At 47.2% G+C, this 18,685-nt stretch overlaps 1 protein-coding gene across 2 annotated transcripts in view; it reads left to right on the top strand.

The window, feature by feature from the left end:
• The window catches only part of LOC144099176 (brefeldin A-inhibited guanine nucleotide-exchange protein 3), a 103,169-nt gene extending 90,143 nt beyond the window's left edge, over positions 1-13,026 (top strand). For both annotated transcript variants that reach the window (XM_077632309.1, XM_077632308.1), the window contains 5 exons: positions 3,159-3,334; positions 4,642-5,648; positions 6,718-6,914; positions 8,360-8,780; positions 9,805-13,026. In XM_077632309.1, coding sequence (XP_077488435.1) covers positions 3,159-3,334; positions 4,642-5,648; positions 6,718-6,914; positions 8,360-8,780; positions 9,805-10,050 — 2,047 coding nt within the window. In that variant the 3' untranslated portion in view covers positions 10,051-13,026. The remainder of the gene's footprint in view (positions 1-3,158; positions 3,335-4,641; positions 5,649-6,717; positions 6,915-8,359; positions 8,781-9,804) is intronic.
• Positions 13,027-18,685: the final 5,659 nt, after the last annotated feature.

Raw genomic sequence — 18,685 nt, 5'->3', positions numbered from 1 at the left:
GAGAGACTTTATTTAATTTAATTGCCTGTTGTTGCTGAGGTCACATATCGTTTTTTCTTCTGGAACGGGCTGGTCGAAAGAAAGGGAAAAGGTAGGAACATGTGCAAGATTAGAGGGGGGGAGGAGGCTATAAATGGGCAGCAGTAGTTAAAGTGGCACGGCCGATCTGTGAACAACACTGTGGCAAGATGTTGTGCAGGAGAAAAAAAAAGGTAAAGAGGGTGTACAAGTGTCTTTTTTGTTTTCATTCAAGAACGGCCGCCGCCAGAAACCGCACACAGATTAGAGCTCAATGTGAAACCCATTATTTACGTGCGCATCGGAAGTACGCGTGAAGGATATGGACGCCATATGCGATATTCGTGAGGCCGTTTGTTTTTCTGTGCCTGTGCGCAAGACTTGCGAGAGAAAACAAATGGATAAAGCCGTCTTGCTCCTTCCCTTTCGAACCGTTTGTCCGTTGCAAAGCAGAGATTTGCCTTGCGCTCATTCAGACTCATCTATTTTGCGTCCGCTGGCCCTTCGATACGAACCCTTTTTCTCGCATTAGTCGCGAGAGCATGTTCGCCGTTAGGCCCTCATTCCTCCTTCCTGCATTAATTACTTCGCGGAGTTAATGATGTTAGAATCGAAGAGTGAAACTAATGTGATTCCGCGAGTTTTGTTAGCGCTCTCGAGCCTGTTGTAGCGGTGCCTATTATCTACCTCTTTCCGTACTGTTTTTGGCCATTGCAGTGTGTGCCTTTGCTATATTTGTTGATCTTTGCTCGTGTTTATCCTTTGCGGTCACCTATGCTTGTTTGTTCGTAGCCGTTCATTTCGGCGTAATCAACGCCTTCCTTCGAACTCTTGCTCCTCGTTGACACTGCGCGCGTCTATCGTCGACGCTTTTATTTTCTGTTTGTTTGTTGCTTTACTTTTTTTCACCTTGAATGATCTCGAGAGTACAGTGAGCTGTTTGATTAGCCTCTAATGTAAGTTTAACGATGCGTCGACGACTTCGTGGCGACGGATAGCCTTTAGTGCATAAAAACAAGGACAAAGGGATTTAGAGGGGGGAAAAAAGGCGAAGCAGTGACACGGGCAGCGGCGTGCATCTGTATCGGGAAAACTGCGCGAAACGACCCGTCTCTGCTTTACTTCGCAGCGTGTGAGACAGCTTCCCTCGTATCTGCTTTTCGCCTCGCTTGCATTCCGTTCCCCAGAGAATGATCCCCGTCTGGGGTCTCTTTGGCGCCCGCTCAAGTGAATCCTTTTAATTGCCTTTTTGTTCTTCATACTGGTTTTATTCTTTATACGCATTGCATTTCTGTTCATATTTTTCTCAGTTAAAATATTTGGCCTTCGTTACTACTTCACTGTCTTTAATAGACTCGTTGTGTCGTTTCTATTGCGCTTTTTTTTTAATCCAGCTGTTTCTGCGTCCACTGATTTTGCGGTGTGTGATGCGTTTTACTGTGCTAAGGAGCCACGGATAGCTCGTATTAAAGCCGCAAGCGAAGTACGCATCTTGAAACTGGAGCACTGCAGTGCTCGGGGACCACATTGCCTGAGAAGACACTGCTGGTACTGGAGTATGGAGTTTCCTCACTTAATACGTGTTCAAACAGCAAAAGACAGGTACAAAAGAATTACAGGTTACCACATGTAAGGCGAATTTAAGCGACAGCTTCGGCTGCCCGCATTACTATTTTCGCGCCCACGTCATATAACCGCAATACCGGAAGCACGTAGTGCATTTCGCATGCACTATCGGCAGCTAAAATCTCTAGGGCGCTTGGGAAAGGATTTAGAGCCATAGGCACCGTGTTTGTCAGCGGTCACATCATTTCACTACGACGGATTAAACAGCGTGAGTTTTGACTTCACCTCCGCAAGTGTGGACTTGGTCCGGCCGCTGATTTTAGATCTGTAGGCTTCGCTTGCTGCTTGCGCGTCCTGGAAACTTTTGTTCCCGACTGTACGTATATAGTGCTGGATCTTGCCGTGCTTGGCGCTTCCGTTGGTGATCTTGTGCCGGCCGCATTCCTCTTGTGTCCCCAGGGTCCGGTGTCTCCATACGACGTCTGATGCACTGGGCGTCACACACCAGAGTTCGGCTGCTCGAATACTTTATATTTTCTAACGCGACAAGTGAACACAGCGACCGATGCGTCAGAGGCCAACCGGATGCTCTGAATAGAAATACGAAAAAATCTGACGCTCGTAGATGACGATCAGCGCCTTTTCCTTCACAGAATAATAGCGTATGGGTTCGCGCACGCTGGTACTTGGCGCCGACCGGTAGCCTTCCCCCGCGCTTTTTGCTCCACTTCCATTTCTTTCCCTTCCCTTTCCGTTCCTTCTCTCCGCGGACGCCGGATTGACCACGACAAGATTCCGGCAAACGGGACATTTGCAGTTGTCGCTGCAATATGCTGTTGCGTTTGTATGAACGTTTGCAACTGTGCGCGTTGTCTGAGACATATCAAGAATTTTTGAAGCGAAAAGCTTCACTACGCTAGGTAAAGCAGTCGCCGCGCCGGCCGGAGAATGACCTTGAACGACCGTCAGCCCAACCACGTTAGCCGTGTATGACATATGTGGTATAGTTATGGTGTCGAATCTGTGACCTTGACCCATGACATTTAGTTGACCTCTGACCTTGAGTTGACCTTTGATCTTTGCCCTTAAGAAGATCCGATGGGGTAATGTGAAGCCACGTGATGACATCCGATGGGGGTGTCGTAAGACCATGTGACAGCACGTCATAGCCAAGTGGTCGTGCGGGTAAATAGAACGGCTGTCGCGAGCGTGTAGCGCAGCTACCATGGACGAGCCTCAGACGCTTAGCAAGTGTCCTTGCTTTTCGCTGAATTCCAGGGTTAGCCAATGAGCTATTCTCGAAGCTTTTGAGCATCCTGTTCGCTGGGACTGTACTTCATGCTTCAGTGACCCGTCGTCAGAACAGTGTGCTGGCGAGGACTGCGGACGCTGTGCGGGTCGGCAGTCGTTGCCACGAAGCCGACCCTCTCCCTGTAACCCTCATATAGCCAACACCCCAGCCTTTTGAACGCTTTTTTTTTTCAGTTTTTCGTTTGTGCAGAACGCGCGAAGGTGCGGTATTACCGTCATGTTTTTTTGTTTTTTTTTTTGCCTCCGCCCCTGCTCTCTCGTAGGGTTCCGTTCCAGCAGCTGGTGGTGGGTCTGCTGTCCCACCAGATTCTGCTGCAGACGCTGGCCACGTTGCTGCTCGAAGGCACGCGCTTTCGACTGCCTGCTCTCGCCAGCGTGCTCGCCTGCCCCGCATCGCCTGCGCGCAGCAAGCAGCAGCCCGGCTCGTACCGTCTCGCTGGTCAGTCTGGCTTTCTCCACCTTTAGTCAAATTTTCAGAATCGCCTTGCAGAGGCGATTTTGTGCGCCTGGCGTGTGTGCGCGAAGCATGGGCACGAAACACGATGCGTCACGTAACGGAATCCAAGCCTCCCGGGTGAGAAGCGGTGATACTGGCCGCAAAGTCATGTCAGAAATGGTCGGACAAGTTTCTCATGTCATCTTAGTTAGTTTCCCACTGTATATGTGCGCGATTATTTTATTTTAACGCGGTAACATTTGAGGGCTAGGATGGCCCCTAGATAACTTTGTGTACCTGGTTTTTGTGCGGAAAACTTGGACACGAAACACAAAGCAGGATAAAATATTAGTGCAGCCAACTGTGACATGGATGGCGCTTTGAGAGTGAAAGCTGTGAAGTTGAATCGCAGAACGAAGGACTTGCAAGATTTTTGTTGTGTGCCGTGGCTTCTCCTGCTTCATAGCTTGAGTGCACGAACAACTGAAGTTCAGTAGTTTATGCACACTTAAGTTTTGGATAGAAGTACTCAAGTGCGGTTATGAACTGTGAGCAGGGTATTACACAGGCAGTGCAGGAAACAGAGAAGAAAGTCAGTGGTAATCACGAAGCCTGTTGTGCGCAGTATGTTTTACATCAGTGTGTGGGGCTCTAGACCTCTCTTGCCGTTGCAGCTGCACTGAGCTCTGATGACACTACTAAAACGCGGTACCGTATTCATTTTGCTGGAATGATATCACTCGCAGAAACGTGCAGAAATGCCTAAATGCTGGCCTACTTGAAAGTGATGTTGTCTTTCCTGTTAATTGTATGAAATGAGCAGAGCTTTTTTTTTTTATTTGGAGAGGGCGTTATTTCTAGGACTCTGGAAGGGAACTTCGCCTGCAAACTCTTGCGTGTATCTATGAGCTTGCAGGAGGCGGGCAAGTGATATACTTAAAGCTTTGTCATGGTGATTGGCGCAGTACTGGCTGGTACTATTTCTAACCGCCAGGTTTGTTGAGTTTTGCAACAGTCTTAATATTTAAGGCGTAATGCATAATAGTGAAACGAGTCTGAGATCATATCTTTTACTAACCCCCCCCCCCCCTCTTGTGTTAGAGGAGCGCGTAGAGATGCTACGGCGCTACAATAGAAAACTGTTGTAAGACAGCACACGTTGCCAGTTGTTCATAATTATTTAGCGCTTGGTAAGACCCAGTGCAGCTGACTTCGACAATTCCTGCGGCCCATTCTCTATGATAGTGGCGTTGTCACGGTCCCTTTTTTTTTTTCGCTGTAACATCGCGCGATCCTTCTTATGGGCACAGGCCAGCTGGAAATGATGCCTGTGGAGCAGCTTCGCAGCCTCCTGTCCGTGCTTGAGGAGTCTCACAGCACAGCCGTCGATTTCGACGAGAGGCCGGGCCTCAAGTTTCTGGTGCAGAAGGTGGCCCGCTGCGAGGTCGCCGCCAACCTTTTCAAGCAGGCGGCCATCAGTTGGGCCATCCAGGCCGTCGTGCTGCTCGAGCTGTGCCTGGGCCGCCCTCCCGAGGCGCAGCCGCTCACCATGGACGCGGTGAACCGGCTGGTGGCTGCCAGGGGACCCCACCACGAGGCCGTAGGCGACGAGAGATACGACGAAGACGACTCCGACGACGGCAGGGACGATGTCAGCGACGACGACGTAGGTGAAGGTGTGAGGGAACATGGTCGAAAAACGGACGTGGGAGGTGTGCGACCGACCAGGCGTGGACACGAGATTGTCCAAGAAGAACGGGAAATCAAGAAGGAAGATCTCGTTGAGAGAAAAGGAGAAGAAGAATCGAAATATGAGCAGCGTACGAAAGCAGGTGCTGAGGTTGAAGATGCAACTGAAGAGAAAGGCGATCCAGAGAAGGCAGCTGTTGAAAAGAGCACCGAAAGAAAAGAGGCCGAAGATGGAACTGCGCAAGTTGGAATGGGCTCAGAAACTGAAGAGAAGGTTCAGGGTGTTGGCTCCGCGCACAATGGAATCCGGGCTGTTGAAGACCAAGACAGAGGAGATGAAACCGGTGACAAAAATATGAGTGAAAGGCTTCCTGCAATTGTTGGTAATGGTAGCGAAATTTTTCACGCCGCCACAAAACGCAATGATGGCAACAACATGCTGTCATCCTCATCGTCCGAGTCTGGATCAGTTCTTGACGATGAAGATGGAGAAGTGCACCTGGATGCCTTGGGCGATGAGCACCGCAGGTGGAGAAGGAGGAGGCGGCGACGACGACTTCGCCAAGCACCTCGCCTCGTCAGTGGGTCAACGAGCACCGGTGAAGCGAGAAGGAAGGGCATGAACGAGGTACGCAGCGTTTACGCAGTCTATTCTCTTTTCATTTTAGGTGCACCCTCCATGGCACAAACCTTGCGCAGGAGTACGTAATTTTAGGTGCACTTGCAATATGTTGGCAGTCATCCCTATCACTTGATAGCCATATTGAAACACTGCAAGGCCATACTGAGTAGAGGTATTTACTCTGCGGTGATATACATCATTGCTCTCGTTTTATGTGTGACTCAAAATGATGTTTGCTGAAATGCGCAATAAGCGTTACATTTTATGCGTGACACAAAATGGTGCTTGCTGAAATGTGCAGTAAGCGTTACGTTTTGTATGGACACAAAATAGCGTTTTCTGAAATGCGCTGTAAGCTTTGCGTTTCATGTGTGGCAAAAAATGGTGTTTGCTGAAATGAACTGTAAGTGTTACGTTTTATGTGTGACACAAAATGACGTTTGCTGATATGTGCATTAAGCTTTACGTTTTATGTGTGACACAAAATGACTTGCTGAAATGCACAGTAAGCGTTACATAACTAATCTTTAATTGCCTCTGACTAATGTCATCCTAGGTGTGTTTGGCAGATTTGTGCTCGCGCTTCATGCCTGAACGAAATTTATCAGTGAGACATGGCTTAACAAAGTTGTCTGCGGGGCTAGTTGGGATAGCATACCGAATTTTGAAAGCACAGGTAAAGGCGAATGAAGAGAACAGGACGGGACAAATCTATTGTGCTTCGTCTTTACCTGAGATTTCAGAATTCGGTCTAGCAGTGAGGAAACGGACTTTGACCAGCACCCGGCATCTAACACTGCGCTGAGGCTTTGGTACTTAGAGGCCATGTTGGTAGGTCTTTTTCCTTTTGTTTGATTTCGCTAACCGCAAACTTGTGGTAAAACCTGTTTTTGGAGATTGTAGCAAGTTTGATCTATCAGCTTCAGCACAAAAAAAAAGCAAGAGAGAGAGTAATCAGCCACTCATTTTTTTATTTTTGTAAAAATGAGTAGCTGATTATCCTCTCGTTTTTTTTTTATTTTTGCACATTGACGTCATTGGTTGTTCTGCATGCGCTTCTCGTTTTCGCTGCCAGGCGAGCGGCGAAGAATGGAACCCGTACCGGCGGCTGCGGTCCCTGTTCGCCGAGTTGTGCGCCCACTACGCGCGGGTGGCTTCGCCAGAGGCCAAGGAAGGTGCCATCTTGGACCGCGTGAGCGACCAGCCCATCTTCTTCCTCATGGCGCAGCCGGACACCCTGCCGGAGATCCTGCCAGAGAGGCGCAGGACGCGGTAAGCAGAAGACCATGACCGCGTTCTTTTTTGTTTTTGTTTTACAGCGAAAGTTGTTGTACGGAGCCCTCCTATGGTGATCCGCGGCGGCAGCGTAGACCGTCAACATAGAGGAAGTAAAGCTGAGGAGCGAGCCGTCGCGGTGGCTCACTGGTTATGGCACTAAGCTGCTGACCCGAAAGACGTGGGTTCGATTCCGGCCGCGTGGAGACAAAATTCTAGAGGCCCGTGTGCTGTGCGATGTCAGTGCACGTAAAGAACCTCTGGTGGTCGAAATTTCCGGAGCCTTTCACTTCGGCGTCCCTCATAGCCTGAGCCGCTTTAGGATGTTAAACCCCCATAAAAAAAAAAAATGCGGCCCTCGCTATTCAAGCTGCACACCAAAAAGTGTGCCGGAAGTCACGTACTTTCGCGAGGACTGCTGGTAGTCTTCAGCTGTCGGCGCAGCATATAGTAACGTTGGGTGCAGTGGCGTCGTCTGCTGCACTGTTCGCTGCGCATGCGCAAGCACGCTGAGACGGCGGCCAAGTAGTGGAGGGAGACTTCACGTCCGGCTTGAAAAACTGTGATGTGACAGCCTCTCCTGATCTCTTTCCTTCCTCTATGACAGTCACCATCAGGTCACGTGATGGTCATGTGTCATCATGTGACTAGCGCCGCCCACGTTGCCAGCGCCAGGCGCGAGACCTTGCATCCGTTGTGATGGTTGTGGCAGCTCAGATTGTCACGAGGTCTGTAGGTTCTGCGCGTCAGCAAAAGACAGCCAGCTACTCGACGGCAGCTTCGCCGAGTTTACCTCATTACGGATCAGAGCGTAAACACACGGCATTTTTGTCTTCCTCAATAAGCGGTACGAAGCACCCTTAAAGAGGGGATGGGGGAAGGTAAATGCGCTCTCTGCGTCGGCACGCCGAGTCGGCTGCGGGTAATCGGCTAATTACCGAACCGAAATCACGTTAGCAGTGGCGTCGCTTTAACGCTGATCGACCGAGATCGCCTCTGCAGACACGAAATGATGCGTTATTTGTGTTACTCTATGTGACTGCGGAATGAACAAATAGGGCCTTTCTTATCGTCTTTTTGTCCTCTTTCATGAAAACTAGATGGTTCTAGTAACGTTGGCGTATGCAGCATCTGTACTAAAGTTACATTTAGTGTAACAAAACGGTTTTGCGCTGACCTGCGCAAAGCATAGCCTATAGTCTCTTCATACTGAGACTGTAAACTATAAAGATCTTGCACCTACTGCATGAGAAACAAATTCTCTTTTGGAACTGTGGCGCTTAAAGGCTCAGTGCAGCGCGCAGACTCTAAAATTCGTGGTCTTACTCGAATGACAGCAAACACTTCTGCGAGGAGAAAAAAACTGACTCAAATAGCAGGGGAATCGCGCATCGACGCGTCCTTGTCTGCCGCGTGTCATGCAACGCCACCGTCCCGCTCAGGGTTGACAGCGCCTGCTCCGGGGCGGGATCCGAGCCCGCGCGCCATCCGGTGCCACTCCTGGCCACGGACTCGTCTTCGGACTCCTCCGAGCCCGAAGTGGCTGCTTCCGCCGAGTCGGCGCTGCAGCCCGACCGTGTGTACTCGATCGTCACCGAGCGTGCCATCCAGTCCATGGTGTCCGAGTACAAGCGGCGCAAGACGAGGCACTCCATGCCAGCGCCCGTGTCCTTGCCACCGTCGGCAGCGGGCACTCACCGCCACCCGAGGCTGTCACTTGGCGGCAGCGTCAAGCGGCCCTCCCTGTCCAAGGGCGCGTCGGTGGGCTCCGAAGAAGGCGCCGCCTCGGCCGACAGCGCGAGCACCCCGCCGCCACCGCTGCCCACCGAGGTGGAGAACCAGCGCCGGAGCTCCATACTCAAGGTGCGTCGATTAGGGCTGGCGTTTGGGCGAGTTGGTAATGATTCATTACTTAACACAGTGCAAAGGGTAGACAGGACACCGTGAGAAGACAGCAGGCCATCAGAGTTGTTGGTCCAACAATTGTGTTGTGCTCTTCTATGATTTGTGTAGCGTCTTGTTGGCTTGTTATCACCCTTCTAAACATGCTTTGCACATCCGGTGTGCCTTTTGTTTATACACGTCAGAGCTATGCAGTACTATTTGCTCACTTTTTTCACTTTTTTTATATCTGTACTCAGATCGAAGTCCATGGTGTCTACTATGATCGTGTATGATAATTCCTGAACCTTGGTAATAAATTAATTATTCATGCTTGTTTCTCTCTATGAAAGTCTTGCAATAAGTGTGGAAGCACTTTTAAATCACTACTGATTGCAATAAGTGTGGAAGCACTTTTAAATCACTACTGATTTGATTATAATTATGATCGTGTATGATAATTCCTGAACCTTGGTAATAAATTAATTATTCATGCTTGTTTCTCTCTATGAAAGTCTTGCAATAAGTGTGGAAGCACTTTTAAATCACTAATGATTTGATTATAATTAGTGTGTGTTGTATTGACTAAAAGTTTAATTTCTTTTGACTGATTAAGATATATTGCACAGAGGGTCTACTACATTTATCTGCAGCACTGACATGAAGCTCATAGCGCACGTTTTATACACCCTTGATGGGTCTCAAACTTAGCACCTGTTTTTGTACAGGTACATTAAAAAAAAAACGAGAGAGCGAAACTTGTAACTTTTAACATCGGTCATTTCAACAGCTTAAAAAAAGAAAGCCTGGAGAGTTGAGGTCAGATTTTCGACCCGATTGAATTGTCATTAGAAAAGAAATTCTTTAAACACAACTTTTGTTCAAACTCATGATCTCTAACGAAAGCACTTTTACATTGCCATGTATCATGTACATGGAGCGTTGAAGGCTAGGACTAGAGTGGCTCTTTCCTACAACTTCCTTTCTCTCCCTTGTTTCTCCCCAGGATGCAGAGGCCCACATACAGGTCTGGTCCCAGCTAGCTCAATCTGTGCTAGAGCTGCACCTGTCCTTCTGTGAGGCCGAGTTTTTGGCCCTCGTCCCTGTGTTCTATGCCGGCGTTGAAGTGCTGGTCAACTGCGGGCCCTCAGAGCCTGAGCTGAGGGCACTCACTGCCGACTGGCTGCATCGCGTGGCACTCACTCTGGGCTTCAGTGGAAGCCTGCCATCTTCCAGCAGCACACCGAAATGATGCGAAGCGAGCTTTACGTGTTGATGTTCTCTGAAGACGTGGCTCAGATATCAAGCCCAGTCTTGTTGTTGCTGAATTTTATTTATACAAGCTAGTGAGAGCTGTTCTCAAAGAATCTTTAGATGTGTTCGTTTTTTACCTGCCCAGCATCTGTCTGAATTCCATTTTTTTCACCTGAGGTGGCTGCTTTTTTTGCACTTTCACTGATTCTACAGACTTGAAAAGAAGTTGTCAGCTGTGTATCTCTTCCTGAATGATAAATTTTGCCTCTACTCAGTGTGCAGGTCACTGGTGTGCCAAGGTCTTGTTTTCATTTTTGCGAAGGTGCTTTTCGCTAGTTAGGGTTGACGGTGACATCTACAAAATGGTGAGGATGAATTTGAAGAAAGCATGTATTTCGACACAGTAAGCTTTATCTTTATCATTCAGAATATTTCAGGTACATGTGAAGGGTTGCAAATATTAAAATCTTGTATCAACAAACAATTATGATTATCAAATGTTGTTGCCTTAAGCTTGGGTTTGGATACTATGTAGAAAAGGCATGCTGGATATGGGTTACTTTAACTGGAGCTCACGTGTGGAGTGTTCTTTGATGATGTTGCAGCAAGTGGAATTGCTTTGGGTATGAAATGCTCATTACTCTTTGAATTTCCACAACTGATTGGACAAAAGGCCATGCTCGTCAACGGCACTAAATGTGCCCTTCACGTGAAAAGTAAGCAGTACGTAGTCTCTTGATTTCATTGTGCTTGTGCCTGAGGTATAGGAAGTCTAGGGATGTTGTACGGCAGGGCGTAAATGTGGCAGTGAAACGTTCACATGCAGGCACAATATGCCTATTAAATTTTGCTACATCAATAGTTAAGGCACTACAATATTTGAACCATGCTCTGTTTACTTTTCCCACAGCTTGTACAGGGTTACTGTGTGTGCCTGCAGTTCTGTTTGTGTTACTTTGGCTGCATAGATTTAATTGGAGCTGATGATATTGAAGTTATTTACCATTGTTGTTCTGTTAGATTTCATGATGAATCAATATAAAGAAGATGGAAAAAGGATGCAAGAGAGAGCGCGTTCCCAGTATACTGCACAGTTACTTTGAGAGGCACAGTCTTGAACTGCCTTGCTTAGCTTCTGCCTTCAATATCCTAATGTTTTCTGTTGGTGCAAGCATATTTTACCTCGTTTTTACTTGATTTCTGTGTAATGCTAGATAGAAGAATATAGATAGAGTGTATGTTAAATTGTGTCCCATGCTTGGTGACACTTCTGGGAACAAAAAGACTTGCACGTGACGACATGTGGCTGCTGCAGCACAGAGTTCATATGTGTGTGCTGGATGTGTTGTTGTAGGTTTAGTAAGCTCCATGCATTTTCGCACATGATCGTTGTTCTCACACCGCACTTTTTATACACTGTCATTTTTATTCTCAGTCTTTAAGCAGTTGCTGTAATCAAGACAGGTGTTTTTCTGTTGATTGCACTACTGCTTGGTTTGCATGACAATGCATTTTGCTGGAGATTTTTTTTGCTGCAGATCAAATCCATTTGTGTCTGTCACCTACCTAAAGTGTTGTGGACATCACCTACTCTAAGTCATGCTCTTTTGGGCAAATCTGCAGAGGCAGGTGGAAGATGCCGAGTGGAAGATTTAGGTGACAAAGTTGCAGATATTATTAAACATAATTTACTATAAGGCTCATTACATAGGTTGATTTTTTCATCCAGTTCTATGGATATATTAAGCATTTCTAAAAGATGGGCACAAAATTTACTTGTTGCGGCATCTTACCCTTGCACTTTAAAACTGGTTCAGAAATGCAGTGTTGTTAACTTAACTGGCCTGAAAATATATCTTAGTCTGGCGAAAAATTTCTTCTTTCTGCTCGAAGACTAGCCTCTGACTGATTGATTATGTTTACTGGCAACAAAAGGTAAGCACTTTTTGGAAGTTCGTATTTGATTTCACTGAAGTTGCAGAATCAAGTTGCCATTTTCATGCAATCAATACTTGTGTTCATTTGGCTCCTAATTATTTTGCCTTAGAGTAACTGGGTTAGGTCTAGTTTCTTTTCAGATTTTCCACTGTTATGTAGTGTGTTTGAGTCTGTTTCTTTATAAATAGAACTTTTGTGCCGCTTTAATTTATATTTTAATTAATTTTATAAGGTTCTGCACTCTGATATTTGTGGTTAATCATATGGCCATAAGCTGCATGGCTATGGCGACTTTTTCGTACTCCACTTCTTATGATTGCATGAAATTGAGAAGTTTGGTCTCTCTCTCAAGTCATGTTTAAAGCAACAGGAGAAATTTTATAAGGAAATTCAAATATACCTTTCCGCTCTTCATTTTTTTGCGCTAAGACATAATTAGGCCCTACCACACAGGTAACAATCATCATTGAGCTTCATAAATGCTAATAAATTTTAAGGATTGCAGCCATGGTAGGCAGCATAATTGTCTCAACACCAGAATTAAGATTGAAAAGGTTATTTACCAAATGCAAATTGGGATTTTATTTAAACTTTCGCATACACGCAGTACCTGCTGCAGAAAGCTAAGACAATGTTGTAACCTTGATAACTGCTGAGCACTGTGTTGAGTTTGTTGCAGCTACTCTCAGGTGTTGATAATGGAGTTTATGCGTGAGCTGTATGTATATTTTTCTCCATTGTGAATCTTATTTCATTCTGCTCTTGCTTGCTTTAAAACTGATGTTTTTGGTTTTTTTTACTGGGTGCGATGCACGATGCAGGTTTGAGCATATACGGTCAGGGTGCCAAAGGGCTTCATGTTCATGGAGCAGCTGAGCACATTTGGAAAGCAGAGAGTTGTTAAATGCATTTATATTTATACTGCATACACCTGCACAATTACGCGCATATATCCCTGAAATCATTGGACCAGGGCAATGTGGAATCTGAAGCTGTTGTATTTCATGTGTGATTAAATATAATTCAAGAAAGAAAACGAGAATTGTATTTATTGTTTGATTTATATTATGCCACTCACTGTCTAGTAATTACCTGCTCTAAGGGGCCTGTTTTTGATGTGTCCACACTTTGTGGTCACATGTATGAGAAGATGAGAAGGGGTCATACCTTGTTTCTCTTGAAATAATAAAAAAAAGTATAGTGTGACAAAGGTCTTTAAACAATGGTTTGGCACATGGGCTATGCATGCATGGGAAGTATTTCAAGTGTAGGATCAAAAGGGAACATTGGTTTTGTTATATTGTGGTGAAGGATCAAGGGTGAAGACACTGAAGAGAGAATTGGTTAATGGTATGGGGAAGTAGAGAGGGCTCATCACAAGCAGTGACCCTATGTAAAGATGGGGCAAAACTGTTACGAAAAAGGAGCATTCTACCTGCTGCAGCATGATTCATTGCTAGGGTATGAATCATTAGCTGTGTGTCAGCCAAACAGAGAAGCTTATCTCATCGCATTTTGTGCAACAGTTTTTTAATCTTGGGGTGTGATCTGAGTGTATATGTGCATGAAAATAAATAAGCCAGCAAGCACCAGGTGCAATCCATGAGGAAATGTGCTCAGGTTATCTGAAATTTTGTTTATCAAAATAAAAAATGCACTCTTTTTTTTCCTGGATATCTGAACTACTTGTGAGCATGCAGACATCAGGGCACAATAGGTTTTGAGGTAACAAACTAAGGTAGTTTTCAGGGCGTTTTGGCTTGGCTTGCTGTGATCTACCTTGTAATAAGCAGTATACATTTGGATACTTTGCAGTTAGCACTGAACAGTTGGAACTGCACTTTCTCGGGATAATACGAAAACAGAACATAACAGAACACCATTGCTTTTGTTGCACATATGGCAACCCTTCAACATACACCACGAGTAGAATAGAATTTTCTGAATAGAATTTTCTATGGGTTCTGTCATTTCTGTTGTTTCTCCATGATCTACATGATCAAGCTAAGCTATAATGTGGAGGCAATCTGCAAATTTCTCTACACTTGGATCGCTGGACTTGCTAAGCCGTGTACAGCAGCAACCCAACATTCGCTGTCACGGTGAGACTGCAGCATACACTGCCAAACCTCGCTACAATGAAACAGTTTGTAACGAAATAATGGATATAGTGAAGGAATAGCCATTCCCCTTGGAAGCTTCTATATAAGACCATGCGTTGAATGTCTTACTCTAACGAAGTAAAATTTTCCTGTAACTGCATATTACAAACCTCCATGAACCCTTTGAACATTTCGCACCGAGTATGTGGATTTGTATCAGTGCCCTACACTTCTGCACCGATCCTATATGGCAAACTAAAATCACTGCGGATATCCTGCACTGTCGAACACTGCACAAAACATGGGGAAAACTTACCCCGCCTCAAGCGGGCCCTGCATGTAGGGTTTGTCGGGACATTTCTTCAGCTTCGAAGCATGGTTTGGCGCCGGCGCTCCGTACTCCGCCGGAAATTAGGTACGCGGCCCGCTGAGCGACGCTACGTGCTGCGTCATGCTGCGCCCCGGCAGATTTGCGGAGGTCATTGCATTCCCACCGTTCTCAGAACTCCTCTCTGCACACGGCCTACTGTGATCGCGCTGTCTTTCTGTTTCCACTTCCAGTTCAGTTTCTTTTCTCGCATCATGTTAAAATAGTTCAAATCGTTTGGCAGTGCGCTTGATGTTCGTGGCAGTGCAGAGGTCCTGTTGGTTTCACATGTCCGAGGGACGGAAAACGAGAGTGCAAGAATCATCACCGCCTTCGGTGTGGCGTGCGCACTCTCCACAAGACAGTGCTGTTATGCGGTGAAGTGTTATGTTCGCGCTCTCGTGAGTCGTGAGGCGAAGCCAACCAAAAGGCGTACTCGCGACAATATCATCGCCGCGCGCCCTCTTTTAGAGCGGCCCGAACCGGCTTCAGCATTTAGAAAACGTAGTCATTATATTCAGAACAGTTTTCTCAATTGCCATCTCCGACATTGCTGCTCCAAGGCCCGCGTTCTAGGGTAGGACGCCAAAGCCGGCACGCGGAAGAGATGGGGGCGCCTTGCCAGGGCTGACAATCGGTTCGTGTACTTGCCTATATTCGACCGCGCGGTAGGCGCTTGGTGCGCGTCTTGAAGGTTTTCGCAACGCACATCGATGGTACACTAAACGCCGACTATGTTGTCTTCGGTATACACAGGGGCAGGTAAGTCCGTTGACATGAGACACTTGCAACGAAGGGCGCATATCGCTATAACGAAGTAGCGACTATAACGAAGAAATCCCGGTGCCCCCTTCGACTTCATTATAACGACGTTCAACTGTACATTCATTTAAACACCGCCGTTCCAGCATTATTTTAGAGGTTACGCGTTTCCTGACCAATAGTTGCCCGGTTCAGATTCCCGCTCTCCCGCACTCTTTTCTAAGGCCTACAATTGCTTCTACTGGGAGTGCGTTGCTGTTTTAGCGGTCAGCTTCTACCCGAACTCGCTTTTAAAAGGATGGAAGTAAATTTAGTGTCGGCCTTGTTTGCTTTGCTAGAGGGCTCTCGTACATAGACGACACGAAGCTTCTGCTGCGTGTCTTTTTTTTTTTTTGTAGCGGGAGCTACGCTAGGCTATCAGTCGAGCATTTCACGGTATAGGCGAGACGCCAGTTGTGCGCATGTGCTACCATGGTACATGCGGGAGGCCAGTTGTGCGCATGCGCCGTTACCATGGCAACCGGGGAGGAGGAGTGGGTGCGCCGCGCGCTTTGTCGTTTTCCTCCTTCCTTTATCCTTTCCTTTACGGTACGGTTCGGGTGTCCACCAAGATATGTGAGACGGTTACTGTGCTTTGCGCGCTCGCAGCGCCATCTGGCATGACGTCACACCGCACGGCTCGCCGCCTCCGCCGTTTGGTATGACGTCACACCGTGTTCATCACCCGAACCACGCGCCGTCGCATGCGCAGCTTTGCGTATAAAAAGCGATCTAATCTGCGGCTGTATCGCAACGCTTGATATGGATGCACAGAAGGAGAGTCCAGCCACTGCTAAACGGCGGTATAGACAAGAGAAGATTAACTCTTCCGATCCTGAGGTTGTCGCCTGGCAGTTGGCTACTCGACAGAGAATGAGCATCAGAAGATGAAGAGAGCAGCGGAGACGCCCGAACAGAGAGAGGAACGCTTTGCCAAACGAAGATGCCAGACTGCCGAGCGTAATAGACGCCGCATAGCCGCCGAGATGGAGCCTATGGAAGGCGTCAGTCAACGGCAACCAACCGAAGAGGATGTGAAGGCCCGTCGTGTGACTGATCACGCCATTCGAGTTTCCGAAAGTGCATCTGCGACCCGGACATTTCAAGCGGACATGTCTCTCTTTGCTAAACATACAGTGCCAACAACAGCCCCAGCCAGGGAAACGTACCTCCCGCTGCGTATATCCTCACATAGCGGAGCTAAACCACTGGCAATTTTTTTTCTCCTTTTCATTGCTCACTTCTCTTGTAATCGAAGATAAAATCCGTCACAAAGGTCAAGCTTTGTAACGTAAAACGAAGCGAGTTTCGTGTGTGCGGAATTATGTAATCGCGATTACTCGAGATCCGCTTTTACGAAATGCATTACGGCTTAAAGACTCTAATCCAGTTTCCTTATCTTAGCCCGTATTTACATATTGTTGCATGTGTTTTGTCATTTTTTATTATTATTATTAAGCTTCACCTGAAGACGCAGTCATCAGAAAGGAACACAAACTCGATTTTGTTGGAGTGTACACAAGGGGTAACGACTCGCCACTTGTTTTCTAACAGAGTAAGCTCGCGCTGTAATCGAGCCTTTAATTAACTGCTGCAATGGTTCGCTTCACTGTGTTATTTAGCGGAAGTTCGCAACTCGTGCGTTGCGTGAGGGTGTTTACGAAATGCCTCGTGTCCTCTCTAGCCAAAACCATTCGGCTGTGTAGTTATTCGCTACCCTTCTCCTTCGGTCCAACGGTCGCCGCTCTTTCTGATGCGAGGCGCTCATCACGGCTGTTTCCTATTGGACAATTGGTCCCCCCTTAACGCGGTCCCATCTCACAAACGGCACTCGAGCATTTCGTCAAGCTGCTTATCATTCTGCCGTGTTTCTTGCCTTAACCTGTGCCTCGAGCGACAAAGCGTATTCAAGGCCGGATAAGAAAAGGCAGCGGGTGCCGTGTTTAATTACTCCCGCTGCCAGAGATCGGTGTGCTCCGTTTGATTAACAGTCTTTCCTGTGATATATGGTCACTAGGTGCACAGGGGGGAGACTCGGTGTAGCATGGGGTCGCGGCGCCGGTTTGCTGGAGCTAGTGCTGGAAGCTTAGAAACAAACGATTAAGATGAGCAAACGGATGAGAAGGGAAGTCGATGCGCCAAGCACGCTCCCACCCGCCCCGCCCCCCTCTCTCTGTTTGCTGCTCCTCATCGGCTTCCCTGCCGCGCGTGCTGCTGCACGAGGAATGCCGTCACAATTCCTCTGTTTCGTATACCAGAGAAGGCATGCGCGCGAACCCCTCCTGATGGTGTCGAGTTCGCGTCCTTGGCGGAAGCCGCCTGCCATGCTCGGAGCCTTGCTTAATGCGATCTTTGCTTCACATAGCCGGCGTCCTTTTTATCACATATCCTTATCTCCCGCCGTACTGACTGCCATATCCCAGCAATGTCGTGGGCGTGGCGTCCCTCGAGCCGTTGACGAAGGCCGATCGCAGAAATGAAATAGAATCGTAACGAAATAGCTGCATTATTCCGGCCTAATATTGCAGCTCTACTTGCATGCTATTTAATATTTCCCTTCGCCACATTTTTGTCATCTTCGAGAACAGCCCACTCGGCACTGCAAGTGACAGGGGAACAAAGTGGAGTTGAAAGAACTGTTACATTATCCCTGGCCAGGTGTGTACTCGTTTTTTCTTCTCTTGTAGGAGCTTTTAAATCGGTTTTATTTTCTGTCAGGGTGCGCATCTCGGCACTGGTGATGTGTGGTGCCCGGGTAATTGCATAAATGCGTTTGTATCTTTTTACGTCGCGATCGAGGCGTCACTGTGCGTTTGGAAGCGTTTTTACCACTTTAGCATTTAAATACGGGGTCTTAGCGATTGCTGCTCCTTGAAAGCGTGCGAAGTAAGGATAGGAAGCTTAACGGAAACGATATCCTGTTAAGGCCACGCTTAATTGTAATAGCGAAGTTGTTAGCATGTACCGAAAGATGAAGGAAAGCAGGTATTTTGTCATACCTAAGGTAGGTTCAGCTGTACGATCTGAGGAGCAATATTGCCTAATGTTACGAGCATTAACTTTTGGATAATGCGGACCGCACAATAGAGAGTTTTAGTTTCACGTACGTAGAGGGTTCACGTACGCAAACGTGAGAAGTCTACGTAGCCTGCACGCAGGTGGTTTGAAACCCTTATAGTCACACGTACGCGAAACACGCCGCGCGTTACGCCTAGCGCCATCTACTAAGAAACACAGACACTGGTTCTAGCCAAAATCATCCAAGACAAGTCATTAAGCGAAGCCATTCATAGCGAGACCGTTGTTATGACGACGACCAACGCTACTTCGTCAGGCTTAGCAGCTGAAAAATCGCCCTTCTGTCTGAAAAACAAAAGCTATTTGTCGCTTGAAACCTTATCCGAGGGTAAGAATGGGCAAATCGA

Source organism: Amblyomma americanum, chromosome 7 (assembly GCF_052857255.1).
Source record: "Amblyomma americanum isolate KBUSLIRL-KWMA chromosome 7, ASM5285725v1, whole genome shotgun sequence".
NCBI classification, from domain to species: Eukaryota; Metazoa; Arthropoda; class Arachnida; order Ixodida; family Ixodidae; genus Amblyomma; species Amblyomma americanum.
Note: the sequence above shows the minus strand (reverse complement) of the source record. Positions and strands in the feature narration are given on the sequence as shown.